This window comes from Laetiporus sulphureus, assembly GCF_001632365.1.
Source record: "Laetiporus sulphureus 93-53 unplaced genomic scaffold LAESUscaffold_8, whole genome shotgun sequence".
Lineage (NCBI taxonomy): Eukaryota > Fungi > Basidiomycota > Agaricomycetes > Polyporales > Laetiporaceae > Laetiporus > Laetiporus sulphureus.
The window spans coordinates 454,633-481,925 of NW_024468517.1; the positions used below are offsets into that span (position 1 = coordinate 454,633).

General features: G+C 53.6%; 12 protein-coding genes across 12 annotated transcripts; 4 read left to right on the forward strand and 8 right to left on the reverse strand.

Annotated features, from left to right (window-relative positions):
• Positions 1-47: 47 nt before the first annotated feature.
• Positions 48-1,781, reverse strand: LAESUDRAFT_735513 (MFS general substrate transporter; the record flags this gene model as incomplete). The annotated part of the gene is made up of 7 exons (XM_040910596.1): positions 48-150; positions 206-348; positions 408-530; positions 592-707; positions 764-1,074; positions 1,135-1,314; positions 1,375-1,781. 7 exons carry the CDS (start codon positions 1,779-1,781, stop codon positions 48-50), a joined length of 1,383 nt encoding a protein of 460 aa, XP_040766978.1.
• Positions 1,782-3,986: 2,205 nt separating this feature from the next.
• Positions 3,987-5,647, forward strand: LAESUDRAFT_748424 (citrate synthase; the record flags this gene model as incomplete). Its single annotated transcript, XM_040911512.1, has 4 exons — positions 3,987-4,022; positions 4,080-4,818; positions 4,880-5,395; positions 5,448-5,647. 4 exons carry the CDS (start codon positions 3,987-3,989, stop codon positions 5,510-5,512), a joined length of 1,356 nt encoding a protein of 451 aa, XP_040766979.1. The 3' UTR covers positions 5,513-5,647.
• A 303-nt stretch (positions 5,648-5,950) lies between these two features.
• Positions 5,951-6,809, reverse strand: LAESUDRAFT_647508 (alpha/beta-hydrolase; the record flags this gene model as incomplete). Its single annotated transcript, XM_040904055.1, has 2 exons — positions 5,951-6,513; positions 6,584-6,809. The coding sequence occupies 2 exons, from the start codon at positions 6,807-6,809 to the stop codon at positions 5,951-5,953; spliced, it is 789 nt and encodes a 262-aa protein (XP_040766980.1).
• On the forward strand, positions 6,805-7,456 carry LAESUDRAFT_722972 (uncharacterized protein). Its single transcript, XM_040908317.1, has one exon. The coding sequence runs from the start codon at positions 7,037-7,039 to the stop codon at positions 7,283-7,285; it is 249 nt and encodes an 82-aa protein (XP_040766981.1). The 5' UTR covers positions 6,805-7,036; the 3' UTR covers positions 7,286-7,456.
• Positions 7,457-7,744: 288 nt separating this feature from the next.
• On the reverse strand, positions 7,745-9,831 carry LAESUDRAFT_722973 (putative 2-methylcitrate dehydratase). Its single transcript, XM_040908318.1, has 3 exons — positions 8,975-9,831; positions 8,746-8,921; positions 7,745-8,684 (listed from the first exon to the last, which is right to left on the reverse strand). The coding sequence occupies exons 1-3, from the start codon at positions 9,422-9,424 to the stop codon at positions 7,826-7,828; spliced, it is 1,485 nt and encodes a 494-aa protein (XP_040766982.1). The 5' UTR covers positions 9,425-9,831; the 3' UTR covers positions 7,745-7,825.
• Positions 9,832-10,442: 611 nt separating this feature from the next.
• LAESUDRAFT_647377 (actin depolymerizing factor) lies at positions 10,443-11,043 on the reverse strand (the record flags this gene model as incomplete). The annotated part of the gene is made up of 3 exons (XM_040904050.1): positions 10,443-10,471; positions 10,571-10,701; positions 10,793-11,043. Coding segments are annotated over 3 exons (411 nt in total), but the record flags the coding sequence as incomplete, so codon positions are not given.
• Positions 11,044-11,401: 358 nt separating this feature from the next.
• LAESUDRAFT_722975 (actinin-like protein) lies at positions 11,402-14,394 on the reverse strand. Its single transcript, XM_040908319.1, has 18 exons — positions 14,254-14,394; positions 14,101-14,191; positions 14,029-14,038; positions 13,853-13,978; positions 13,725-13,803; positions 13,557-13,673; positions 13,443-13,500; positions 13,329-13,391; positions 13,171-13,270; positions 13,014-13,111; positions 12,724-12,954; positions 12,584-12,660; positions 12,423-12,528; positions 12,160-12,366; positions 11,952-12,098; positions 11,822-11,902; positions 11,697-11,768; positions 11,402-11,642 (listed from the first exon to the last, which is right to left on the reverse strand). The coding sequence occupies exons 1-18, from the start codon at positions 14,313-14,315 to the stop codon at positions 11,496-11,498; spliced, it is 1,872 nt and encodes a 623-aa protein (XP_040766984.1). The 5' UTR covers positions 14,316-14,394; the 3' UTR covers positions 11,402-11,495.
• A 129-nt stretch (positions 14,395-14,523) lies between these two features.
• On the forward strand, positions 14,524-16,806 carry LAESUDRAFT_647300 (SSrecog-domain-containing protein; the record flags this gene model as incomplete). The annotated part of the gene is made up of 8 exons (XM_040904045.1): positions 14,524-14,575; positions 14,659-14,834; positions 14,887-14,992; positions 15,052-15,551; positions 15,604-15,707; positions 15,768-15,890; positions 15,943-16,367; positions 16,427-16,806. 8 exons carry the CDS (start codon positions 14,524-14,526, stop codon positions 16,804-16,806), a joined length of 1,866 nt encoding a protein of 621 aa, XP_040766985.1.
• Positions 16,807-17,066: 260 nt separating this feature from the next.
• On the reverse strand, positions 17,067-18,251 carry LAESUDRAFT_647284 (uncharacterized protein; the record flags this gene model as incomplete). The annotated part of the gene is made up of 5 exons (XM_040904044.1): positions 17,067-17,255; positions 17,312-17,518; positions 17,571-17,693; positions 17,743-17,861; positions 17,912-18,251. 5 exons carry the CDS (start codon positions 18,249-18,251, stop codon positions 17,067-17,069), a joined length of 978 nt encoding a protein of 325 aa, XP_040766986.1.
• Positions 18,252-20,355: 2,104 nt separating this feature from the next.
• LAESUDRAFT_545276 (uncharacterized protein) lies at positions 20,356-21,926 on the reverse strand. The gene is made up of 2 exons (XM_040902878.1): positions 21,541-21,926; positions 20,356-21,349 (listed from the first exon to the last, which is right to left on the reverse strand). The coding sequence occupies exons 1-2, from the start codon at positions 21,772-21,774 to the stop codon at positions 20,462-20,464; spliced, it is 1,122 nt and encodes a 373-aa protein (XP_040766987.1). The 5' UTR covers positions 21,775-21,926; the 3' UTR covers positions 20,356-20,461.
• A 1,961-nt stretch (positions 21,927-23,887) lies between these two features.
• Positions 23,888-25,767, forward strand: LAESUDRAFT_722980 (uncharacterized protein). Its single transcript, XM_040908320.1, has 10 exons — positions 23,888-24,221; positions 24,279-24,366; positions 24,420-24,545; positions 24,598-24,632; positions 24,686-24,742; positions 24,791-24,873; positions 24,927-25,027; positions 25,086-25,259; positions 25,315-25,401; positions 25,457-25,767. The coding sequence occupies exons 1-10, from the start codon at positions 23,950-23,952 to the stop codon at positions 25,727-25,729; spliced, it is 1,296 nt and encodes a 431-aa protein (XP_040766988.1). The 5' UTR covers positions 23,888-23,949; the 3' UTR covers positions 25,730-25,767.
• A 328-nt stretch (positions 25,768-26,095) lies between these two features.
• Positions 26,096-27,096, reverse strand: LAESUDRAFT_735520 (uncharacterized protein; the record flags this gene model as incomplete). Its single annotated transcript, XM_040910597.1, has 5 exons — positions 26,096-26,367; positions 26,426-26,553; positions 26,611-26,704; positions 26,795-27,021; positions 27,074-27,096. 5 exons carry the CDS (start codon positions 27,094-27,096, stop codon positions 26,096-26,098), a joined length of 744 nt encoding a protein of 247 aa, XP_040766989.1.
• Positions 27,097-27,293: the final 197 nt, after the last annotated feature.

Genomic DNA, 27,293 nt, shown 5'->3' on the forward strand with positions numbered 1-27,293 from the left:
GGACGACCAGGAGACGAATTGACCCAACGGATGCATTGATGATCACGTCACGCAATGAACGGATGCGCACGCAGCCTCTCTCCGAATGTCCAGAAAAGGAACGGGATCGGGAGTGCTGCTATTGAGATGAATGCTAGCAAGCTCATTCCCCTATAGTTTTCGTATGAGTTCTCAGATGGTATATCTGGAAGCACGAGTCACTTACCATCCGTATCCGAGGCTCTCGTACAGCTTTGCGCCGAAGATGCTGAGGATTGTCCCGAATATGCAGCGAAGCACGATGATTGCTGCTATCGCGGAGGCTGCGTACTGCGGGAAGGCATCGACGAGGTAGGTTTGGATGCACACCTGCGAGGGTGGGTCAGTTTGGAAAGGTCATGGATGGAGGGGTGGACGATGGTTCTTACATATGTGAGCATCATTCCCGACGCGAAGATGCATGCACCGATCAGTGGCACGAGGAAGTAGACTTGCGCCTGTGCTGCCCAGCCGTACATGAACAGCCCACCTGGCACAAGCAGCATGCCGAGCTGTGCAAAGTACAGGCGTCAGCCCACGGGTGGACAACAGGGGTAGAGTGCGATGACTCGCCTGCATGGCCGGCATGCGAAACTCGGGCTTTTGGGTATCGTACTTCTTGCAGAGCCAGCGGTAACTGCGATTAAGTGTGACGATGCAGAAGAAGATGGAGATATAGCAGCCAGAACCTGTGCGTCATCATACTTCAGTACTTCTTAGCATAACAATACTCAAAAAAACATACCTGCACCGAGGTAGGCAAGGCCTTCGTTCCCATCGTGCCACCGATAGGTGAACAGACCGTACAATGGCGTGGGTCCGAACAATAAGGGAATGGTGACGATATGCAGATACAATATGCCGTAGATGAGCGCCATGTACAATGCCATCGTCGTCACGATGGGCGCGAAGAGCAACATCCGGATCGGCCGGGTGATGCTGTGGTAGAACCCAATAGTGGTGGGTGCGTAGCGCTTGCCCTGCGTGCGTGCGAGGATGTATGGAGCGTAGGTCTCGCGGAGGAAGAAGAACGAAAACATAGTTGTCACGCCAGCGCTGCGTATATGCTGTGAGGCTTCTGCCAGGCGCGGAAGGATGATGTCATGAGAGACTCACGTTATGGCGATAGCCCACATTTGCCAGCGCCAGCCTGCGCGGTCTGCGATGTACCCGCCGATGAGGCCGCCTATGGCAGGACCAAAGGTCGGTCCAAAGCCGTAAATCGCCTGTGCTCCTCCTCGTTCTTCACGTGTGAACATGTCGCCGATGGTCCCTCCACCCAACGCAGACCCGGCACTGCACCATCGAGGAGACAGCATCAAAAGCCGGTGTGAGATAAGATAAATGAGGCCTCACCTTCCAACCAAGCCTGTGAGGAATCGTAAGATGACGAGGCTGGCTATGTCGTGCACCAGAGCGCATCCGACGTTCAGGAGGGCGAATATCCCGAAGAACGTTATGTAGATGATCTTTCGTCCAAATATCTCGCTCAGAGGAGCAAGGAATAGCGGACCCAGGCCCATCCCAAGGACGAACAGAGCGACAGGCAGCGCGGAGACGTACGAGCTGGTGACATGCATCTCCTCGTCTACCTGGAGGGCGCCCACAGCGAGAAGCGTGCTGCACACGGGCGTCACGATCGCTTGTGCAGCGACCAGCCCGACGTTGACCCATTTGCGCCGCTTTGTCCAGTTATGCGGGTCGAGCTCTGGGGGGATGTTGGGAGGGTCGGGCGGGTCCTCGACAGACTCTTTGTCAGCCATGGAATGCCCGACGTCCGTGGGGGACTCGCTGAAGCTGCTGTCGCGGTTCAGCAACTCATTGCTCGGCATGGCAGGACCAGGTTTGTAAGGCAAGTCGTGCTAACCGACGGGTGTCTGTGTGCATGTCGGTTCCGCATCCCATTCCTCAAGATATAAATTGAAAATACTCCTGGTAACATACTCGGTTTCCTGAGATATTCACCCAATGCATGCGTGAGGTGACGAAGGCGAGTTTGCGCTCCAACCGCGATTGTGTCCCGGATAAACTACCTACAGCGCCGGCTGCTCATCGCGCTCATCGGTCAGAAATGGCTCGTATTTGGCGTGCGCTCCATGTTCTTCGGTGCCCCATTGAGTGAGGACCTGCAGCGTGTAAGACTATCATGATGCGACTTCATCATGGCGATAAAAGTAGCTGCGAGAAGACACACCTTAAATCGTTAGTGTGTGACGGAGGCTGCGTGGATGATATCAGAATGTACTCTGATAAAGGAAGCTCCAACGTGTACCTGGTGCCCCTGTCAAAGTAACTTCTATGCGATAAGTACTGCGTAGCAGAGGGTGCGGGCTCAACGGTATTGTGTCCTCATTACTGACTAGCTCCACGTGTAATCGAATGATACTGTTTGTGAGGGTTTGGTCAACGTACGTGAATGTTGATTGCTGTGCTACCGAATGGTGCAGAGCATGACGGTTGCGGGATCATGGGAGAACGGATCGCACGGTCGCTTCGCGTCACTTCAGATGACAATCACACGTCCATTACTCCTTGCGCCAGATGTGCTGCTAATTCAGTTGCGCCAAAGCATCTTGTTCCAGATACAACGCTGGCATTGTCATCCAGTGCATCAAACATCGGGCTCGGCAGCCAAGGCTTCCCTTTTCAGCATCGGATCTAGTGATCAAGTTTGGCGCGTAATAGACGCATCGATACAGGCTAGGACGAAAGAAGTGTGTTGTTAGTGGCATGGTGCATTGTAGTGTTTAACGAACCTATAGCCGCTGTCAGTTAACATGTCGGGATCGGCATGGTACGTAGAAGGCAAGCTCGGGCTTACATCCTGATATATATACAGCTAGGCCTGATTATCAGTGAGTGCACGCCAGATTGAGTGAATCCACGTCAACTAAAGCATGCTGTGCTGCTTCCAGTCTAGTGTTTACATAATGAGCGTCACCAAGACACCGTTGAGCGTGAGGTGGCCCCGGTTAGTAGCCCGGGTCGTTCCATTACACTTACAGTTTACTAAATCTGGCAGTAACCGTCAAGACCTGAACTCGTTTCGCTTGTCTTCGAACCACCACTCTCGATGTCTTGAACATTGCTTCATCTGGTACAAATATAACATGACGGCAAGAGGATCTAAAGCGAAATGCTCGCAGGTAGCAGGCTACTAGCAGCGTTCGCCACAACGAGAGCTGGGATGCATCATTCTCAAGCCTGACAGACAAGCTACTAGTGTGCGACGATTCATGGTCTGTGGCTCCCGCCGACTGACACCAGGCACGGGCATGGATTCTAGAGCTATAGTTTACCACTCCCTGCGCGTTTGCATGCGGATGGCAGGTTAAACGAGTCTTCATGGCGTAACTGGTGCCTCTGAGACCGACGCCATTGACAGCACCAGCGACTATGCGTCCCGATGGACCAGAGCAACGGTCACAGACTCAGCTGTCAATTGTGCACTGTGTTATTCTTGAAGACACTCATTTCGAAAGGCTGCTCGCACTGTCATTGGAAGAGTTCCGAGTCTTCGGTTACAGAGCAAAGTACGTGTTTGCATCGATGGCATTGATTGAAGTGCGCACCCCACGGAGATCTTTAGCTATGTCCCCAACAGAGGCATAACCTCCGACGTCAAAGAGTTACCGAACATACGGAGGCCTATTCGCCGCAAGATGGGCCGGAAGGGTCGATTTGGCATCGCTTCCTTCCGATCTCTCCCCGGAATGGCGCTTCCTCATTGACACGCATGCAAGATGCTTTACCGTGACGGTTTGGTGTCAGCGCCTCTGAGGCACCGGTGGACTCCTCGACTGTGCAAGGCCGATTATATCGTCCCTCCTGAGGGACTGACAACTACATATAAGACCTCTCAGAGCGAGTGCATCCCTCAATCCGTACTCTACATCTTCCGTGGACAGAAGATCGCCGCATCCTCCATTCTACTTGTGGTACATTGAGCCAAGCAGTCGCGAATCGCTATGTCTTTGTTTGAGACGCATGCCACCACCCATGTCGTATGTACCCTATCTGCGCCGCAGTATCATAGCATGCTGACGGGTCTTTCTGCGTAGCGCACTTTGGTCGATGCTATAGAGGCCCGCCTACCTTCTCGCGTCAAGCTCTTCCAGAAGCTTTCAAATGAATACGCTGATGTGCCTCTGCACAACATGACCATCGGCAATGTCATGGGGGGCATGCGGGGCCTACCCTGCATGCTCTGGGAGATATCTGGCACCAGTGGTGCTGGCATCTCATACCACGGCAAGTCTCTCCGGGAGCTACAGGATGCCTTGCCCAAATGGCCGGGTTCCGAGCAGGTCTCCCCGGAGGCGATGCTCTGGTATCTCTATAGCGGCAGCGTCCCGACGCAGGATGAGCTCGAGCACTTTGCGGCGGATCTCGCCAGCCGCGGCGAGATCCCCGCCGAGGTCGAGGATTTCTGCGACAGCCTCTCCTCGGACATATCCTCGACTGCGCAGCTCATCATGTCCCTGTCCATCTGGGCGAATCATTCCAAGTTTACCGCGGCTCTCATGAGCGGCGTGCCGCGCAATCAGCTCTGGAGACACGCACTCGAGGACGCGCTCGACAGCCACGCCGGCACACCTCTCCTCACGGCGCGCATACACGCGAACAAGTACCGCAACGGCCGCGGCCGCGATACGCCGTTGAACTCGCAGGGCGACATCGCAGAGAACTTCGCGATAAGGATGGGGCGCGGCGCACACGACGCGGACTTCAAGGAGCTCGTCCGCATGTATTGGGCGCTACACATGGATCACGGCGCGAACGTCTCAGCGCACACTATGCGTCAGTTGATCTAATATCACTGATGCTGTCACGTTCGCCCACTAACCTCGTGATGTCTTAGGCCTCAGCAGCTCGGCCTGGACGGACCCGTACCTTACCCTCGCCTCTGGACTGATCTCAGGCACTGGCATCTTGCACGCCGGCGCGATCATGCAAGCGCTGCGCTACAATCAAGCTATGGCCGCGACGCTCGGGCTCGAGCCCTCCGCGGAGGCTGTCGAGGCGTATGTCTGTCGCACGCTCGCAAAGGGCCATGTCGTCCCTGGCTACGGACACGCACTCCTGCGTAGCGCGGACCCGCGTCTCGAACCCATTACGCGCTTCATCAACTCGCGCCCCGCGCCAGCAGCCGCGTCGAGCGAGCACGGCCAGATGCTCCGCCTCATCGCGCGCAACAGCACTATCGTGCCGGACGTCCTCCGCAGGCACGTGCCGAAGATGAAGAGCACGGCGCCGAATGTGGACTCGCTCAGTGGATGCTTGATGTATGCGTACGGCCTCGACGTCGACTTTATCCTTCTCGTTATGGGGTGCAGCCGCGGGATGGGCTTTATGGCGCAGTACGTCTGGGACAGAGGTATGTGCCGTCGTCCTTGCGGATTTTTCGTAATGCTGACTCGGTGAACCAGCTCTCGGCCTGCCTATCGAGCGTCCGCTGAGCATTACTATGGACCAGATAATGTCCAAGCTGTAGTTTACGCCCAAAGCTCCAATTTGTATCGTGTGAGATTGCTTCCACACTATATGGATTCCTTTCTGTGCACCGGTAGTATCATTGTATGCTGAATAGATGTATTGTAGTGATCTGTACGCTGATGTGCGTGAATAGCGGTCGATGTTGTGGCAAAAGGACACTTGCCAACTGGCTGGAATAACAAGCTGTCTTCCGAGTCTTGACATCGCTATGCACGCAATGACCGGAGACACTTGCGCAAATAGTCACCATCCCTGAATGCATTCCGGATCCAAAAAATCCGATAAAATCGACAAGCACCACAGAATTCGAAGGGAAACACCGGAACAAAACATGAAAATGCTATCAAGTCCCAAGACGTAATTATACAAATAGAGCTTCAGCGTGTCCGTAGAACCAGCTACTATGCGAAAAAAAAAAGTCGAAACGATGAAGACATCACGCTCCCTCCGGTTTCAAATATCGCTCAAACCAGACGAGCACCTGCTCCTTCGCCTCGTCCCTCTTCTCCTTCTTCTCGGGTATCGCCATATTCGTCCTCACCGTCCATCCGTGGTTCACGCCCTTGTACACCACCACCTCAAAGTCGGTCAACCCCTTCTCCTTCAGAATCCTCTCCGTCTCCGTCGCATGACGCGGACCGTAGTGGTCATCGGTCTCCGCAATGGCGAAGCTGATAGGCTTTGTGATGCCGTCGAGCTCCTTGGGGAAACTCACGAGGGACGGATGGGCCGCGACGGTCGCGTCAAAGTCTTTGTTCATCGTGATCGCGTAGCGGCCGCCCCAGCAGAAGCCGACGAAGCCGACCTTTGCCTCGGGCTGCGTCTCGCGCAGCTCCTTCAGTATGCCGCCGATCTTGGCGGACTGCGCATCCTTGCTGTTGCGCAGGAGGAAAGGGACCATCGTGAAGAGGAACAGCGGCTTAATCGCTCTTTGTAAGAGCGTGGGTGAATCGTTATTAGGATCTGTTGCGGAAAGTGTCCATTGAGGAATCTTCCAGCCTTCCGATACCGGATCATTCGTGTCATCGTGAGTTTTGAGTGGCGAAGAAAGTGATTGAACGTCACATACCGTCGAATAGATTTGGAAGGTAGACACGGAAACCGCGTGCAGCGTACTCATCCGCGAGTATCCTGGTGTTGACCAGCTTCCAGCCGAAGATGTCTGATCCGATGACGATGATACGCTTCGAGCCCTCGTCGCCCGTGGCGTACGTCGGCAGGCCACCGAGCGTGATCTCTGTCCCGACAGGGGCGCCAACGTGGACAGAGCCGGAGACACAGTCAGCGCATGCCATCTTGGTGGGAGGTCTTCGGAGGTGGGAGGCGGATGGCAGACGGGGGGTGGGCGGATTCTCTTAGCATGATTTTGAGGCCTTGAACTTGAGGTTTCGACGAGTCCTAGCAGGGGAGCCGAACAAACGCGTAAGCTCGTAAAGCTATCCACCGGCAGGATGCCTCGGACCGTTATCAAAGTAGTCATGACATATCACCGCAGAGCGAAACTTGAGCTTGAAGCTTCATGATGCACGCCAGGAAAACTCCAGTCCGGCTTAGGACATTTTTATCCGCTTGTCGTCACCAAAAAAAAGACAGTAAGCTCGAAAAAGTTTCAGGACCTTCTTGTTTTGAGCTTTGTTCTGGATTAGAAGTATCTTTGTGCGCTTATTCGCTTGTACAAGCCAACTACCAGCAAGAACAGGTCAAAAAGGAGGTTCTCGAGCCCGGACAAGTCGATTTGAGTCTCCCTGATGACTGTCACTTGATGCATTGATGCATGACGGCGCCAAAGCGTTGTCAGTGGACGTCGGCAGCTTGCCATCAGACGCTCGTGAGTTGTGGCCTCATGCGCGGCCGTATGTAGTAGTATTTGTAGAAAATCGCCGCTGGCCGCTGTCCGAGGGCGTCGACGAGTGACCGAGTCGCCCGCGCGTCGTAGTTACTCTGAGGCAAAACGCTGGAGACCCTGTCTCCCAGCGATCCCCGCTATATAGTACCGATGTACATATATACAAATATACCGGTGGCGGCGCTGCCCATTGCCACACACGCGCCCCTCCGGCCCCAGATTGCAACAGTATTATGGTAGTGTTAACTATAAGCTTGCCTTTCAGCAGTGCCCGCCGGGCCAGACACAACATACACTGTCACTCGCGCTCAATGGAGCGATGCAAAATAGATGAAAATAGTTAAGTATTACAGTCGAGTAAACAGGATGCGGATAAGTCAATGTCCTCGCTACGTGACGCTGAACAATTGTATGAAGTCAGAGTTAGTACCAGCTAGACAGCAGCCGGGCACGAACCTGTGATCATTACAGTCGATACATGACTCTGGAGTTTACCATCTCCGACTCCAACTCCATCTCTGACTGGACCTTGGCCTTCTGCTGTCCAACCACAGACTCCATCCAATCCTTCACCTTCATGTTCGCCATCTCCTCCCTCATACATTCCTCCCAAAATCCCGACGGGTCGTGGAATACCCAATTCGTCAGCTCAACAAACTTGTCCTTCGTACGCGCCGCCGTGTCCTCCCTCCACGGATGGCCCACCGGCCTCTCCACCAGCACCTCATCAAGCACCGTCCCATCCACCATCGTCACCAGTAGCGCCGCCGCGCCCTTGCCCATCTTCGGGTCATGGTAGTCGCGCGTCATCTGCCCATCCTCCTCCATCGTCATCTTCCCGCGCAAGGCGTCGACCCTCGGGTCCCGCACCCACGGCGAGTCGTCCGCATAGTCTTCAGCGCACGGCCAGTCGCCCTTGAGCAACGCCACCGCGACCATGTAGCGCATGCAGTGGTCGCGGTCCGCGGCGTTGTGCAGCGTCCCAGTCTTATCGATGATCGTCATCGCCGCCTCTGTGGTGCGGATGCGGATCGAGCGCACCGTGTCAAGGCGGCCGTAAAGCTGCTTGGAGAGAGTCAGCGCGGCTTCGATGCCAGAGATTCCGTGTCCTTCTGCTGCGACCAATTTGGTAAAGAAGTTCTCGACGACCATCGTCCCGAAAGGCACGGGCAGAACGAACGGATTCCCACCGAAGCTGGAGTGGTAGAAACCCCACTTCGGATCGGTCAGAACGGTCGGAAATCCCGGTTGCCCAGACCTAGTCATCAACACAAGATGCACGGCTCGCATGCACGCATCACCGGCAGCCCAGCCTTTACGAGGACTGAAGACAGTCGAGGAAAGCCCATCAGTAGGAGACGATATATATTTTTGTTGTGACATACCTCGTGTTAGGCGACTGTCGGTAGATCCGCAGCGGCTGCCCATCGGCAAAGGCCTGACTGATTGCAGCATTCGTCTCCGCTCGAGACAGTCCCATGAGCTTCGAGGTCACCGCCGCAGAGGCGACCTTCACAAGGATAACATGATCAATTCCGACCTTGTTGAAGGCGTTCTTGAGCTGCAATACATGCCGCATGAGCATTATAGCTAAGCAATGAGCTTTGAAAATACCTGGAAGCAACCCTGGACTTCATATGTCTTGATGATCGCCTCCAAGACGTCCCTCATCGTAACATCGCTTCCTTCTCGACTAAGCCAATCCGCCACAGGCAATATCGCGCCAATATTATCAGATGGATGGCCCCATTCCGCACCGGGGAACGCATCACTATGGTCGAGGTACCGGATGAGCGAGCCAAAATCGAAGCAGGCCTTGAGCAGGTCGAGCACATAGGGCGTGCCCGGCAGCGGGAACCCGCTCGGCGCAGAGGCGCCTCTGGTTACAGGGCCGATGAAAGACGCGCACGCGGGCACGCTCTCGATCGCACACCCGAGGGAGTCGAGGAGCGCGATGCGGGCGCGCTTCCAGGCCTTGGGAGTAGTGACCTCGTAGTCGAAGACGTAGTCCGTAATGGACTGTATGATGGCGTCGTACTGTGCGGGTTCCGGATTGTACTGCATCGTCTTGCCTTCCAGCAACCGTTTCTGCTCGATGCTGATATATTTGTACTGTCATGGAGCGCCCATGCGTGACAGTGAAGCAGCGCACTCCCGCCATTTACCCTAGCAGATCCCGAATCCGGTACACACTGCAGGGCTGCTGTCAGTGTGCCAAGCGTCCACAGTGCGTACGAACCGGACGAGCACTTGCCATAGCTATTGCCGAAGATATGCCTGGTCCAGCCATAGGCACCATTAGGACATCTGCTGTCTGGTGGCGTCTTGGTCCATATACTTCCTTGACATGATCACCGCCAAGTCCTGGCAGAACGCATCGAAGTCAAGTCGATATAGAACGCCGCCTAGCCGATGAGGAAGGGGGCTCGCCACTTGCGTGCCGGACGTATATTCGCCCCAAGGCACCATCATCTCAATCCGGACCGCTCTTTCGTTGGTATTTTAGGCGAAGATCATGACTGCTGTAAAGGGGGTCAGCATCGTGAAATATTAAATGCAGAGTCAAAGGCGGTAAGCTACCTTAGGCCCTCAGTTATCTGCTGGGAACGGATCGCTCGGCTAGTATGAGAGGTGGTTACAACAGTAGCATTCATGTTACAGGGGCCGCTGAGCGCTGAGCGCTGAACGTTGAACGTTGAACGTCCGGCACACGCAACGCACCGAGCATTGCCACCCGATTCAGCGATCCGTTTCAGGCATGCAAGGTGCATCAAAGGTGCACTCGCCTCCGGACATCAAATCGGGTATAGTCTGGACATGCTGGATCAATCGCCGAAGAATGATTCACTCGTGGCAGCAATGCAGGGAAGCACGATGGACGGGAGGATTTCATAAATAACTCCATTCAACTGCGTGCTACGCCATCGATCGATGTCATTATCCGCAGCTTGTCATCACTTCTTCAGCTCTCCAGCGCGGTACTAGGACTTCGACGTGCAATTATGTGTGCCAGCCCATCAGCAGAGCGGGCACCGAGTTTGTAGTAGGAATGGAAGTTCTGGCGAGGTGGAATCGTAAACAATTAGGCCCCCCGGGATACCTTGTCCAGCACTGTGCGAGCGAGCGATGCATGATTGCATGAGGGTAAGGCGGTGCGAGGAATGGTGGTTAGTCGGTAGGTGCCAGCGAAGTACAGGCAGATTGACGCACCGCTCTCATATGCCACCTCGCTATAGTCCGTACCCTGGATCTCGGCCGCAACACCCACTAGCGAGCGTCGGAGCGCATCCTTCGACGATGCAAACAACATCTTCTGCTTGATCTTTGAGTCGTCAGGCGACCTGAGCAGTGATGAGTCAGAGGGGCGCGAAAGATCGCAACGTCCTCCACCACACCCAGCGTCGGCGCAGAACAGCAGCAGCACAGACTCACCAGGAGAAGAAAGTGATCTTGTTCCTCTTGCCCGCACCCTCCTTTTCGTACTCGAAATCGTAGATCGCCCATCTGGGCTCGTTCTCGGGGAGGTCGGCGAGGAAATCCTCGTAATTGTGCGACTCGGACTGCTTCTCGACGACAATCTCCGTGTTGTCCTTGTTCAGCGTGAAGATGATGTACTTGATTTTCTTGCCCAGCTTGAGGCTCTGGTATGCGGTCATGCAATCGGGGCCGACGCCAACGCCAGACTGAGAAGCCTGCAATAGAGCGATGCAAACGATGAGCAGCTTAGACGCGTCCCAGCGCAGCAATGCGACGTACCATGATAGTTGATAGTGCAAAAAAGGGAGTTGGTGGACGGAGAGAGGTGCGGGTGGATGGTGCTGGTAGAGTATTGAGTGTTACAATATAAGTATCGCGATATGGCGATGAAGCCGGCGATTGCCACTCAGATTGCCCGTAATTGGCTGTCACTGCCTCTCTCCTGTCCTCTTTTCCATCGCCACTCGCAGCACTTACTCTCTCACATGGGCCAGGCCGCGAGGAGAAAAACACAGCATGCTGCGTATGCAGGTCCAGCCGGGACGGCCATTCACATCTCGGAGCCTCGCAGCAGCATAAGCGACCAGCGCGCTAGTATTAGGACATTACTACCATGACAGAAGCATTATTGATATGACGGAGAACTGCGGCCAACGCTTTATGCAAACACAGCATCCAACCACGCCGCGTAGTCGTACTCCGACTCTCCGGACCCGTTTTGCTTGGAGGGCATGGCTCCCCGTAGATACTCGATCGTACTCGCAGGCAGCTGTGCAACGCGCAGGTCAAGCTCGGTCACAAAAGGCTGCGAAGTATTGTCAGACATTGCGTGCATTCTGTGAAGAATCGGGTCACATACCTTGTCGGCAGCGATCCCTTGGAAGGCTTCCCGTAGCTGTTCGGGTGAAGTCTGGTCTTCTGTGATTTCGACCTGCAAGTGACGTCTTACTTTCCTGTCCCGGATGCTCGTTTACGTACACGTACCAACAAGTTGATGAACGCTTCAAAGGTTATCGCCCCATAGTCTTCTTGTAGTTGTTCGTATATGATGTCCAGATCCTCGTCCTATAGTGTCGTGAATAATGAAAATTCTGCGCGAGAGCATGAAACATACCGAGTAGACAATCCCGAGGCTGGCTAAAGCGGAGGCCATCTCGGACTCATTGAGCGTGTTTGATTCATCCTTGTCAAAGTATCGGAACGTGCTCTCAAATTGCTCCAACTGTGCCGGCGTGAGGTTAGTCATATTCCGCGAGACAATCTATACAGTCCGGTGGATTAACCCTTTATCTCTGCAGCCTTAACCGGTACACTTTGCTTACCTGGTTGTCAACGAACGCGATCTTCTTTGAGAACGCCTGCTCCAGCAATTGAAGCTCGAACTCCAGGTCCTGACACGTAAAGACGGTGTAATCGTTCTCATCAACGTTGGCTGTGCGGCACTCTTCCTCCGCACTAGCCACCGCACGCAGTGCATCTACCAACGCCGGCATCCGTGTCTGCAGTTGCATCACTTGCTGCTGTTGAACCTACAATCTCAACTCGTGAGTCGAAAAGTACCACCTCCAGCAACAGACACACGGACCTCTAACGCACCCTCGATCCCGGCTAGCTCGGAGGAAATGACTCGCAGACGTTTCTCAAAGTCGTTCGCGAGATCTGCAAACTTCTTCCGAAGCGACTCCTTGATCCTGTCCGACTCAGTCAGCAGCCGCCACCCCGACGATTCGCACGCTCTATGCTTACTGCCGGATCTCTGCATTAATCGCGCGGGATCGCTTGGCCTCCGAGACCAGAAGAGTGTTCCATGCCGCATCGACGTCCTATTGCCGATCATCGAGCTCAGCTCTTTTAGGATGGCTTGTCAGATGCTCACGGAGACCCACCGCAATTGCAAGTCCGGACGGTGGAACGTACTCGCGCAGACCGTACGTTCGTAGCTTGGTTTGGACATTGCCAAACAAGGTCGTGACATCTTGCTTCTCCGTCACCCATGCCCGCTTGGTAGTCTGTTTGTATGAAGTGAAGCTGGTCGAGTGCGCTTTTGCATCCGAATATGTGCCAGTAAATTGGACAGCAGACCAACGAGCTTGTATCTCTGCCATCGCGGCCAACAGCTGAGGAACGAAGGCACAGTCAGTACGTTGGGCGAAGAGAGGAAGCCATTAGAACGTACCTCTCGGACGCGCCGTTCATAGTCATTTCTGCTCAGCCACACCGAGTGCATCAGTTCGGCAAACTTCTCTACTCTGCGTGATACGGTCTCCGCCTGGTCTAAAGTAATTTGAATCATGTAAAATGCTATCTTCGATGCACTTTCTCTGCTTGCTCACCCATCGAAGAAAATGCGTGGAAGTAACTCGCGATGTATGTCATGACGCTGCGTTCATCAGGATGTGCAGTATCACATAGATCCGCCACTTCAAGCAGTTGCTGTCAGCCAGAACTGAGATCAGCAAACATTCTACGTGATGGATAACACCAGACGTACCGGGATGCCCAAGTAGTCTGCAGCGACTTGGAAGGCCAGGCGGGTATTGCCATGCCTATCAGTCTGCAAAGAACGTGAGCATCCTCGTCGGCGCGGAGACAGTATGACATCCACCTTGTCCAGTTTGTCATAGTCAATCAGGTCAGGGCGATGACAGTGTATAAGGGCGCATCTGTCGGCAGGTACAGTCAATTGAATCATCACGGGTACAGAGAACAGCTCACGAACAGTGCAAGCCCATCGGACCAGCTCAACGAGAAGTCCTGTACATCGACTTCTTTGTAATGTGCAGTCTTCCGTTGACACCAAAGCAGTAAGCCCTCCTTGGCAGAAAGGCCCTCTTCACTTTCAGACTGTGAGCGTCTCACGTAGGGAATCTAGAATACTGCTACAGACCTGATGTCTGCGATGGTGAACCTCAAGATCAGTGTCCAGATCATTCCGAGTATGAGCTTCAGGTTCCCGTCAATAATGTCTGTATACTTTTCTCAGGACAAGCGCCGACCGAGAGAGGGAGCTTGTACCTTCAGGCCCAATGTTGGTTAGCTTGACGCCTCTTGCTGTAATAAACTCGAGAGCCTTGTTCACGTTCTCAGCCTTCTGGACACGCATCCTTGGGTTCTTGTTGTATCGTCCCAAGGACGTGTCGCCTACGGGAACTGTCAATTTTATGTAGTAGATATAGCTCGTGAACACGCACCCATAATTTCCTGCAATCGGAGTGTCGCAGCTTGTTAGCTCGTGGGCCAAATATTGCCGTGCGGGCTCTCACCATGAGTTGGATCAACCGGACGCCATCGGATAGATCCTTGACAAGCGATGTCATGGGAGGGTGTCCGTTGGATTCTAGCTTGGTGTTTAGCCTATAGCATTTGCAATACTACTTGTTACATGCGCTCCGATCCTGAGAGCAGGCGTCGCGCACCATTTACAAAATGTCCTCTCCTGCACGTCGCGCGAGCGCGCTTCCAGTGTGTCAGTAACCATTGTCATCCAACTACCTTTCAGCTGGGTATATCCAGGAATTGAAGCGGACGATGAGAAAGAATGCGAGGTTATACGAGCAAGCAGCGGGAGTGGGCGCCTGCGCACCAGTGAGCGCGTCTTTTAAACTCCGCCACGCGTCCTTGCGGCGATCGTGTTTTTGGCCATTTCGCTCGCCACATCCTCCCTCCGCTCTTGTTTCTCAACCACCATGACCACTCAGTTCGACCAAGTTTACCATGGCCTCTCTCCGGAGGTTGGAAGTGCGTAAGACTCTTACTCTTCACGGGTCTCACCAGGCGTGGCGGCTTTTCTGGATCACCCGCTAACCGCTTCGTAATCGCAGAATTCCGCATTGCAGCCAGCGGCATGGCGTGGAAGGGGGAGGAGTCCGAGAAGATGGTCGCCATTGCCTCCGCAGATATCAAATGGGCACAGTGGATTCGGGTAGCCCGCAATTACCAGTTGAGAGTCGGCCTGAAGGACAGGTCTAGAGAAACGTTCGACGGGTTTTCGCGAGAGGTACGCGTTCGACACATCGCAAACTGCGTTCCTCATGCTGAGTCACGAATAGGATCACGATAAGCTTGCTCAGTTGCTGAAGCAACACTTCAGCGCGGCTCTGGAGACTAAGGAGGTTTCGTTCAAGGGTTGGAATTGGGGAGTAACAGACTTCCAAGGTGCGTTCCAATCCCGATACAGGTATTGTTATTGTGGCACAAAACATATTTCGAAATAGGACAAGATCTTGCATTCCTCGTGTCCAATAAAACATCCTTCGAGCTTCCTCTCACGAATGTAGCCAACTCCAACATCGCCGGCCGTACCGAAGTCTCGCTAGAATTCGCCACACCGTCGAGCAGCAAAAAGTCGTCGCGAAACGCGCCGGACGAGATGGTCGAGATCCGTTTCTACGTCCCTGGAACGGCCACCCGAGATCGCGGCTCGGAAGCAGGCTCGCAGAAGTCAGACGAAGAAGAAGAAGAAGAAGAAGAGATCAGCGCTGCGCAGGCATTCCACGACGCAGTGAAGGACAAGGCCGAGATTGGCCAGGTTGCAGGAGACCTCATCCTTAGCTTCGAAGAGGTCCTTGTACTTACCCCGAGAGGCCGATATGATGTGGATATGTTCCCGGAATTCCTACGGCTTCGTGGCAAGACGTACGATTACAAAATCCTGTACAACAGCATCTCAAGGTTGTTCCTGCTACCTAAGGATGATCAACACGTGCTGTTCATTGTGGGTAGAATGTTCCCTTTCCATTGTCAACTTCTAATCGAGGCTTGAGTAGTTGGGTCTCAGCACGCCTATCAGGCAAGGCCAGACACGGTACCAGTACCTTGTCATGCAGTTCAGCCGTGAGGAAGAGATTACCGCGGAGCTGAATATGTCAGAGTGAGTAGATCACCGGCGGATTTGCATTGGCATTGCTGGACTAACTTCTATCTTTCCCAGAGAGGAAGTCGCGAAGTACGACAGGTTGAAGAAGAACTACGAGGACCCTACCTTCGAGGTCGTATCTGGTGTTTTCCGAGCTCTATCAGGGAGGAAGATAATTGGAGCGGGTAGTTTCCAGAGGTACGTCTTCCTTAGTATCCTTCTGTGAAACAACATCTCACTTCGGCACCAGTCACGATGGGCACCCTGGAATCAAAGCGAACCTTAAGGCCGTACAAGGGGACCTCTTCTTACTGGAAAAATACATCTTCTTCGTGTCAAAGCAGCCCACACTCATCGAGCTGTCGGATATCCACCAGGTTGTCTTCTCACGTCTCGGCGCAGGCATGGGTGCGACGGCTGCGCGCACGTTTGACCTGAAGATCGTCACGAAGAGCGGACCGGAGTACACGTTCACGTCCATCAACAAAGAAGAACACGAGGGTACCGAGGCGTATCTCAAGGAGAAGAAGGTGAAGGTGAAAAACGAGATGATGGAGGGTGAGCTCATTCTCGGCGGCGACGAGGAGGACGAGGAGATGCAGAGTGTGGCAAGCAGCGGCGAGGAGGCGCCTAAGCCGAGGTTGGGCGGGAATGAGGATGATGACAGCGAGGATGGTGAGCATCTATGTGGGACGTGCTTGGCTTCACCAGGCTGATGTATCGGCTTGCTTCAGACGAAGACTTCCAAGCGTCAGAATCCGACGCTGGGTCCCCGACAGATACCGATTCATCTGACGAGGGTGGCCAGACGGCTTCCGACGCGAGTGGCGATCGAGAGCTCGCAAAGGCTGCCAAAGGCAAGGGCAAGGCTCCTACGAAAAAGAAAGCACCCGCGAAGAAAAGTAAATCGGACGAAAGCGACGCTGATGAAGAGGAAGAGGAGAAGAAGTCCAAGAAAGCTGCTCCTCGCCCGAAGGCGAAACCAAAGAAAAAGGAAGAGGATGCCATGGACATCGACGAAGAGCGTCCTAAGCCACGTCCCAAGCCGAAGCCGAAGATGAAGGATGGAGAGGAAGGGCCAGCGAAGAAGAAGCACAAGAAATCTGCGGACTGAGCTGCTTGTTTTGTCAATGCTTCGTACGTCTGATGTGCATCTATTTGACCTATGCTATGTATGTAAACTAGTAATGTATTCCCATGATGAACTCCAGTTACTATCGCGATACATAAGATGTAATACAAATGAGTGTGGCAGCGAGTGAGTGTATCAGCTTGAGAGGAAAGGGTGACAGTAGATATGTACAGGAAGGGAAATACTGGCGACAGCTGTTGCGGTCCATATATATATCACAAGGAAATGGAGGATTGCACACATCAGGCGGGCTGACGCTTCGCGAGTAGAGAACCAGGTTCGAAACCGATGGAAGGCGGATCGACTTTAGGAGCGCTGACATTGACCAGAGGTTGCACCGGGCGTTGGCCAGCTCGCGTGGTTCCTGCACGCATAAGACTTGAGGCCGTAGCTGAAGAAAGAACATTTCGTTCTTGGTAGAGAACGTATGACTGCAACGGCATATCAGTGAGAATGATCTCGGAGCATGAGTCTATTCAGAACGTACACGGGCGAGAAGAATCTTCTCCAGCCAATTCTTGCCCTCGCCTTCAGTGCACGAGAAGAGGTGAACATAATCAGAAGTGTTCTCGAAGAACGTCAAACTGTCCGTAGATTTCACAGCAAACACGTAAGGCTTTGGAGCCTTGTGTGGGCGCGTGACATAATAGCCGTCGAAGTTGTTCAAGGAACAGAGAAAGACGGAATCCTTGCCCTGTGCATAGGCTAAGTGGAATATCCTAGTACAAGTTGTAGGACGAACGTACGCCATCACGCTTTGAGAGGAACAAGCTGTGCTCCCGCAAATCCAGCCAACGCTTCTGCCACTTGCCGCGCTTGTGTTCATATTGTACATATCCACTGCAGATGGGGGAGCTGCGTGGAACAGCCTAAAGAGGATATGAGACGGCACCACAGCGCATAATGATATTGACGCACTGAACGGCTGAGTACTGGCGCCAATAGCGTTTTTTTGATCACCAACAAATTGACGATTTTATCGGTATTCCATGAATTGCAGATATCCGCCAAAGACTCAAAACTTCGGACGGGACGCTCTATAACAGTATCAAAATCCCTCCTTGGTTCTGATAAAAGTGTGACTTACCCATTCCGAAGTCCTGAGCAACCTCCCATAACATCCATCCTCCAGCCGCCGCTCCCTCCTCAAGCATCCCTTGCGCATCGACAATCTGCAACACTTCCCCTGCAATGGTCGAAGGGCCAATCTCTACGACAACGTATTTTTGCATGGTGCCGACAAAGATACGTTGTTGCCACAGAATCTGTGTTTTAGACTGAGCAGAAGCCTGGGAAGAAGTAGAAAGCGGCGCAAAAGGCGACACCACAGCGTGAGAAGGAGAATGCGCAACATCAACAGCAGTCACTGACAGCTTGCGATGGCGGCGCAGGGCAGCGGAAATACTCTCTGGTTCCGCAGATGGCATAGGAGGCCTGTCTCGTTCAACGCTCGGTTTTCGGGACGATTGCTTCGTCGATCGTGCACGTTCCAGAGCACGGTGCTCCTCCGGAAGTTTTGGTCCAGAGATGCTGGTCGGGAGGGAGACAAGTGGTTCCTGTGAAGACTGCTTCTTGCCTAGTGTCGGAGTCCTACCTAAGGAGGGACCGCTCGGCGAAAGACCAGCGCTTCGTACATTGTCAGCGTTAGCGGTACCAGGACGATTGAAGGAACGCATAGACCGCAGAACCCTGCCACGACCGTGGTCCGTGTCGGATGACTCCTTCGCGGCTTGCGATGGTCGTCTGAACAGAGATGATCCAGAGCGATCAGTGTCCTTCGAGGTCTGTCCCCGACTGACACTAACGTCTCTTGACTGAGTCTTCGAGGGCGAGACACGAGACTGCTCGACGTTCCGTTCGATAGAGGGATGTCGGGATCGACTGACTGCCGTAGGGAGCATTCCGCTCATCTGCACTCCCATGAGCTTTTTGGTTAGGTCGCCAATGGAAATAGGGCTGCTGGTCTTGCCAGGAAGTGTCTTTGTACGCAAACGCTTCATTGAAATCGGAGACGAATCGGGCTTTGCTTGCGAACGTGCAGCAGTGCCAGACCAAGTGCGAGGGCCGTTGATCTCCGTCGCCGCAGCGGCTCTGGCAGACGCACTGCGGGCCAACGCCTCATCACGATCAGCAGGCGACTGTGCTCTGAGCGTACGATCGTCACCCTTAATCGTTCTCTCGCGGCGGCGCCGATGGATCTCATCTCGCACTTGCCGACGAATGGTGCGCTGTGCTTTCAAGGCGGTGGGAATCTGTTGCGCCAGGGGAATATCGTCATCGTGTGAACCTGGCGACCGGCTATGTTTCGTAGTGTCTGCGACGTCTGCATCATCGTCTGAGCTTTCTTCCTCCTCGGAAGACTCCGACTCGGATGATGTCGCTGCTTCCTGTCGGCGCACAGGACGGCGATTGTGGTCATCGTCACGTCCCCGCCGACCACCACCTGCGCCACCGTGCCCCGCGGAACCGTTCCCGGTACCGGAAGAATGTCCATTAGCATTACCATTCGAACGTCCGCTGCTGTTGCCCGAATGGCCAGACCCAACCGAGCGACCCGTGGTTGCGCTTCGGTAGACGCCCTCTCCGCCGTCAATAGGATCGTCTGAGACAGGCTCGATACGGAAGAAGGACATTCTCTTGTTTGACTGGACGAGTCTCTCGTTGAGGTCGTCAATGGTGACAAATGCGTGGGGATCAGTATTGAACAACGAATACTCTCCGTAGCACGAGAAAGGAGGAGTGCGACCAGGACGGAACCTTGGCCACGGGATGCCAAACGCGGATAAGTGCTCGCTTGCATCAGGCAACATGAGATCTGAGCGCTGGATGCACTCCTCGCCATAGTCAGTCGACAGCGCCGAACTAGAACGCGAGTGTTCGCTGTCGCTAGTGCTCGTGCTGGTGCTGGCTGAGAACTCTGAATTGAATGAATTTGGCGAGAGGGGCAGCTCCGGCTCCTCAGAGACAGAATGCTGAGACACGTTTGTGGAGAGTACGCGAACCGTATCCGCGGATGTTCCCGGGTTGAACTGATCAGGCGGCTCGGGCTTACCGTCAGAGATGCGTGCTGGTGCCTCGAGGGCGATGATTACCTCCGGGGACGGAGACCGCTCGAGCGTCGACACGGCATCAGCATAATTGTAGTCAAGCGACGAGAGAAGTTCGCTGTACGGGTACCGACTTGCCCTTTTTGAGGAAAAATAGGTTCCATCCGGATGCCCGCTCTCGAATGGAGTGAAGTGGTCGGCCGAGGAGGATGTGGAGGTAGGAGACGATGGGCAAAGCGAAGGGACGATCGACGGCGGAGACTCGGATCGGCGAATGTATGGCTCCGTGTGTGCTCGCAGGAGCTGTGGCACGGTTATGGATTGGTCAGGGCCGTCGATGATCATCTGTTGCGAATACATGGTGTCTCGCGAAGGACATTCCGATAGAATACTGGTCGTCTCTGCCATCGAATGAGCTCCCAAGCTCTCAGTGAAGTCGTCGATCACGAAAGGTGGCTGGCCGTCCAGAATCATGCGGGAATCCCTGATAGTGGCCAGCTCAGTGGGACGTCTGACGTGCTTCCGGCGGCGTGCCTCGGGAAAACCAGACGGGCTTCTGGGCGAGGTTTTCCCATTCTGGCTCCAGGGCTCTATCGGTAACTGAGCCCCAACTCTTCCCCTGCGAACCTGTGCAGTATCCAAATTAGCTTCGCAGATCCTACGTGGGACACGGACCCGCGCTGTGTCAGACATACCTTGGGAAGAACGATGTGAGTCCGAGCAAGGGTATTCAATGAGGGTAGTGACGGCCGCGGTGCGAATGCGGGCCGGGTATAGGCTGGACGCAGCTGGCCGCCCACAGAGGACTTTGGTCGAGTGAGACGGGACATGAAAGAACTGTCTGGAGTCGGAGGAGGCGTAGACGGCAGGCTGGGCAGAGACACGAACGATGATGAAGAGGAGTACGTGGATGATGCGAATGACTCCCGCGTCGGCGATGCACTCATGGACAATGGAGAACGCGGCGGAAGGGAGAGCGTGTCACTGGCGAGCACATCATCACCGAGTAGAGGCGCATTGACGGCAGGAATCACGAGTGATGGGGGACGCGACCGTCGGATAGAAGGCGCTGGTGACAGGTTCGCAAACGGATCCTCGTCGAGGAGATCAGGGGGTGGCGAGTCCCTTGATGACATTGGCATATCAAGAAGTGGGAGGTCGGGAAGCGAAGAGATGCTCCCGCTCTCGAACGATGATATTGAGTCCCGCCCATAGTCGGCAGGAGCAACTGCAGAGCTTGAACGTGCACTGTTCGACGACGACGACGACGCGCCCGGAGACAACGGGATCTGCAGGAACGTGGGAGAGAATATGCTTGTCAACGACCGACGCTTCCTCGACATTACAAGCTCAGTGCTGCAGTTTGACTGTCTCCCAGTGGGTGTGGCGACGAGGTCAACCGAGTAGCGCGAAACGTCCGAACAGGAGAGTGTTGCACAGTAGGGATGCTGCAAGGGAGGTTCGTCAGGATGCCTTGCCTGCACATTGTACGAAATGAACGTCGAGGTAAAGAATGCGTGTGCGCCACGCTATCGCCGGCGTGCGTCTGACGCTGTACACCGGGACGGTGTGAGCGTCCATCAAGGGAGTTGTTCCCCTAAATACGTTCCACACGCGCGATCACGGGGGCTTTTTCGCGAAGGAGAGTACGTAACGGAAATGGGCTTACCGATGATACGAGGCCATCCGGTGCACAACCTGGAACAAGCAACGGTCTTTGAACCTGAGAGTTGATCCCCAAGTGGGACCGCAAGATCTCTTCCGCTAGTTCGTGTCCTGACGAAGCCAACCGAATCAGGACAGCGCAAAGTGCCTCGACACAGGCTTGCTGGTATAGCGGGTCGCTGAGAGTGGGTGCGAAGAGAACCGATGGAGATTGCGCGGGAACGACGACTGTGTCCATGAATGTTTCCGAATTTCCCGTAGAAGTGTAAGCCAAGAAAAACCCGTGCAGGGGTGAGGATGTCCGAGTTGAAGGTCTGAAACGGGGCGCTGCAGCGGCTATCGGGTTTGGTCACACCATTGTCACAGACATCACATTTCAGTGTGTTCCCTCTGTCACGCCACACGGGCGAAGGAAAGGCAGAATGTGCTCGACCTCTACTCGACCATTTGTCTTTGAGTTCGCTGAGCAGAGTCTCATTTCTGTGAATATTTTGTTCATCATCAGCGTAGTCTAAATGTAACCTCACGCGGTACTACTTCTCGATGATCAACGCCTTCAATCCAGCGCCAGCGAAGCACAGTCCCCGGATTGCCGGCATGTCACGAGAAAGTCTTCACCCCGGTTTTCAACTCTTTTCCCTACCGCACAAGGTCTGGACCCTTGCGTGCAAGGGTAGCATTTGAAGGCGCCAATGATGTGCGGAGTTTTTCATCCAATCGCAAGGATTGATGAGTTGCTCCGCGGCGACGGCTCGCACGTCGGATGGCCGAGGAACGCCATGGAGTCATTGGAATGCGTAGGACCTGGAACTGGAGGATGCATAAGAGAATTCACCATCAGAACAGATTCACTTCGAATATTCTGTAGCAGCATGTTGGCACTTCGCGATGTGCAGGTAGACGTCAAGGGAGCACCTTGCGGCGCGCTGGTAGCAGCGTCATTCAATTCAGGTGACCTCACCGTTATGTACAAGGAACCACACCGACTGGTATAAGCGCACAGTTTCGCAGTCAGTCGCCCGCTCCGCGGGTGTCATCAAAGTGTGCTTGGGAAGATGAAGAAAAAGAAGATGTCAAAATTTGATCACGATTGACTAAAGACAGGCTGACAGCGCACCTTGTCTTTCCCAAGACAACCATCGGGGTGTTCAACCAACCGAAGAATGTGCCTGTGCGTTCATGAACGCCGTTTCACCTCTAATCAGTCGCGCCACTTCCTCCGTAAGCTGTGTAGTGCGCCCAAATGAGGCGGCGAACAGTCCGCTTAACTCACGTCAAGAGTCAATCTCAATATCGAAGAGCGCGCGCATTGGTGAAGCAGATCGATCGCCCAGCTCAGTACAAGATTATTCGCCTTCGATGGCGCCGCTGCGTCACAGCGACTGGACATTCTGGCTTCTCAACTTGTTGCAATCCTGCGTCCTCCTTCAAGGTGCCGGCGACAGTCGGCGCTTTGCATGGGAAGACACAGAATCTAGATACTGCAAGTACGCAGGCGTGCGTGCGTATCGGTCTTCTGTAATTGTCCGATTGAGCTCGGAATTGCGCCGGCAAGGCAATGCGCTCAGGAGTAGCGAATGATTTTGCAAATGGGCGCACTGTCATGATATAGAAATTGATGGTTAGTCATTCTTGAACGGCGTCCATCCCAAGGTGATCATCCCACATACGACAGAGTAGATCGGACCACGCCATGGGGTGGAAAAAAGGCTACCCGCCCATACGATCACTCGACTTCGTCGTCCGGTCACGACGGTTCGCGGCTGCGAGTATTAAGCCAGATATTCACCCCAAGGGAGTCCAGCCACTTTGCTCATCTCAGTCCAAGAGTGCACATGCTCATGGCAGAATAGGTCGGACGTTCAATTGCGAAGGGACTCTACGTTAGCTTGTGACGGCGGCAATACAAAGCAAAGTTTCGGGGAATCTGCTAAAGTTCGCCGTGGACACCAACTTAACATGCCTTCTGACAATAGACCCAGTTAGACTCTGACCAATGAAGTCGTGCAGATTTCGACAACGTACGCACGAATTTTGCTTTATGCAAGCCGCTGGCCTTATGCCGTATTTGAGCGAAACGGTGTCAGACGGTGTCGCAACGTTGGGATCCATGCAGTTCCATCTGAGCCAGCATTCTCGTATCCGAAATTTGTTCAGCCAGCACAGTTCATGCGAAGGTGGCATATAGAGCATATTACCACCCCACAGTCAGAATTGTAGACATCGGGAAGAGAGATAGCCGTCGCAAGCCCCTGAAGGCGAAATACAGTTGCAGCGCGAAACCGACGCATCCGTGGCGCGACGCCCGACCTCTGAGTCTGAGTGGCGCCGCTAACTAGCTCTAACTTCCACCCATCCTGCTTGTCGTGCCCATTTCTTGCCGCCTACTGAAGACTGTTTGCATAAACCCGATATGCCTCGAGAATTACCTGGACTGTACTGGAATGAAGAGAAGCAGCGATATTTCCCGCTGTCCTCTAAGCCGAAAATCTCTTCGGCTCTTTCTACTCCCCATGCATACCCATCCGCATATCCACAGCAATCTTTGCGCCCTCTATCGATGCGAAATAACTCGGAAAAATCTGAAGCTAAGCGGAGGATAGTGGACAATGTCCATAATATGTGGCATGCCTCGGAGACATCGCGGGCCACAGGTGCCCCTTGGCGTCGAAGTAGAGCGTTGCAGTGCGTTGCGTGCGATACATGACATATATGTGATCTGAGGACGGGATATTCGTATAGTGATATTTCAGCAATATCGATGGCACGAACTTCTTTACGCTGCAGTCGGGACATCCCTACACAAGGAATTACGGCCTTTTGCTCTACCGTACGTCATTTCATCGGCTTTCAATGAGAAAATACGGATTAAACTGCTTGCAGGGGAATACGTCATCCGGGAACGGGTCAACCACTGTCTTAGCGGGTGATGCTCGGGGGTGGCTTCACTACCTCGAGGGAGACCCTGAACGCATGTCCTGCTCCATGGAGATCAATCTAGGATCCTCGGTAGATGTCGAGCTCAACTGATGGAATCATGTCTTCAACAACCTTCCAACAGATATCTTCTATATGCTCCTGGGGCACACATTACGTGTATGCTGATCATAATTCCCGATGGCCACATATTCGTTGATTCTCACGCACAGTGCCACGTCGTTTGGAGCACCAGCAAAAATTCTCGTTCGGAACAGCTACCCTGAAGAGTAGGTCTGCCTTTCCTTGTCTGGAGTCTTCCTAATCAGTACAGCCAGGGCCTGGTCAATATTTGGGCTCTCAGAACGCACATGCCATGATGTGTGGAATGCACATTTGTATGACCGTAGGCTTTTGCTAGGTGCGTCCGGAAGCCATGCATGCGCAACTGTACGCTTATACAGTTGAATGAAGGCGCGGCGAAAAAGGCGTATGTGTTGCTAGATATTGAGATTGGACGAGGATCGCAGACCCTTGAGACGGGCAGCGACGTGCTGGCTGTCCACCTGGATAATGTAGGTGCATCTGCCGCCGTTGGATCTGTGGTTTCGTTTATGATTGATGACATGGTAGCACCTCGCCTATACTGGGACTCGACATGGGCTCATCAATCGTTTTGACACACGCATAAACACGCGAACTCGTCAAACATTGTTAGACCAAAGATTCCAGAGAACTACGAGCTCCATCACCCATCTCAACATCGTACATGATTGGGAGCTGCTCGTCAGTACGATCCGAGGTGACGTGAGTCTTGTCTGCACAAAAGGGACGTACGCGAATCTGAAGCTGCTGTTGACAGCTAGAAACGCATGACATGCGGTTTATGCGCGGGGCGACGCCGCTTATGCAGTTTCATGGACACGTTAATTCGTATAGCTTCCCATTGGTACGTTCTAATTGCAAGCTGTTCTGCATGAACAGTCCTCATTCGATCATAACAGGGACTTGCTGTCGATCCACAGGAGGACTTCCTCTTTGCAGCAGGGCAAGATCATATTGTACGCAGCTGGTCTCTACGTACGGGGCAGCGAGTCATTTCACCGGCCGATTGTGCATGCATCGAGCAAAAGCCACTGCTTGACAGAGCATTTGACGGATATATCGCAGCCATGCAGGTATTATCGACCGACATGGGTCCATGTTTATGGGTCGCATCGGGCCCTACTTTGCATTTGTATCATCTTGGTCAACGCAGTGTTGAGATCCTGGCATAACCGCAATCCTGCAGTTTATAAACAAATAGTCTCATGGATGAGTTAATCTGAGGTCGACCAAGCCGTTGGCCGGCTGCATGGCACCTGGCCGTCCATCGCAAATCATCACGTTGTCTAGAGGTCTACTCGCAATCGATGAGACGCCATGTCAGAGCGAAAATCTATGTATATGATTTAAACGATTATACGTCCCACAAAGCAACCCGGAAACATGATGGTATATTACGAGGTATATGACGATCCTGTCGCCTCCGTTCGTATCCATGATTTGTGAGCTATTAACCACTTCCGAATGATTCACCCCCATGTCAATGCAGTATCACCAGGATCAGTTCATACACTGGCACCTGATCAATCGGAATGAACTCATGCCTCCAGGATGCCCATCTCTTTCCATCGGTCCCACAGCGCGCCGATGCCGACGGGCGAGTTGGGCTGACCCTTGACATCCTTGATATCTAGCAGCTCATACTCCTTGCCGAACGCGAGGAAGTGTGCGAACAGGGAGTTGAAGTGCGGTTCACTACGGAGATGAAGGATCTGCGGGTAGTGTACGTAATACAAGTGCGCGAAGACGCGTAGCAGTTGGCGATATACATGCTTCACGGTCGATGGGAACGTTTGAGGGAATTCCCGCCCTGCAGATAGATCGTTAAGCAAAGCGATCAAAGGAACTGGGAGATGGTTGCCACGTACCAGATTTCGTGGGGAACACGTTGTCGTCGTCAAGCAAGTCTTGCACCCAGGTCATCACGTAGTCGATGTACGTGGGTGCAGGCAGTTGGACACTCTTCCGGTCCTGATTGATCCATGTGTAGTTCAAACTGGCAGGAACGGTTTGAGCAGGCGCTAAGTAGCGCTGGAGCAGTATGTTGGCTTACGATGGTCCAGCTGACATAGTGGGACACGACTGCTGAGTACAGCACTCAGAGAGCGCTCCATAGAACAAGTTGAGGTTCTGATAGAAATCAAAAACTTTCAGATGTGAAGAATCGAAGTATCGGCGGGTGATCGACGGTCAGTCAGCTCAACAGACCGTGACGCGGGCAACATTGCGACACTCACTGTTGGCAGCAACCCACTCCATAACGTCTGCATACTTCGGAAGCATAACAATGTGCTTGAAATTCCCCTTGACGAGCGCCGCCTCCACGAACGGGCTACATAGGTAAAGTGGCTTGGGAGCTGCTGGCATTGTCGGCGTGCCAGGTAGTGACTCAGTGGACGGAAACGACGAAGAGGTCGGTGTCGTAGAGCGTTTCGGAGGGCGAGGTGCCCGTGTCATAGATCTTCTGAGAATAGTGAAATTAACATCTAACAGAGTGAAGGACAGCAAACACAAACCCGAACGAGTTAAAGAACGACATTATGCTGAAACCGAGCGCTCAAAGTTTGATGTATGGTTATGTATGGAGTCGATGATATGGACGCAGATTGGCTGTACAAGACCAAGCCCTTTAAAGACCTGATACTCGGCGAGGAACTTGGTGACACTTGACCAGCAGCAAGCTCCAAATTGGGACATATCATATCCTCAATGTATGTTTTGACATGTTTAATTCCC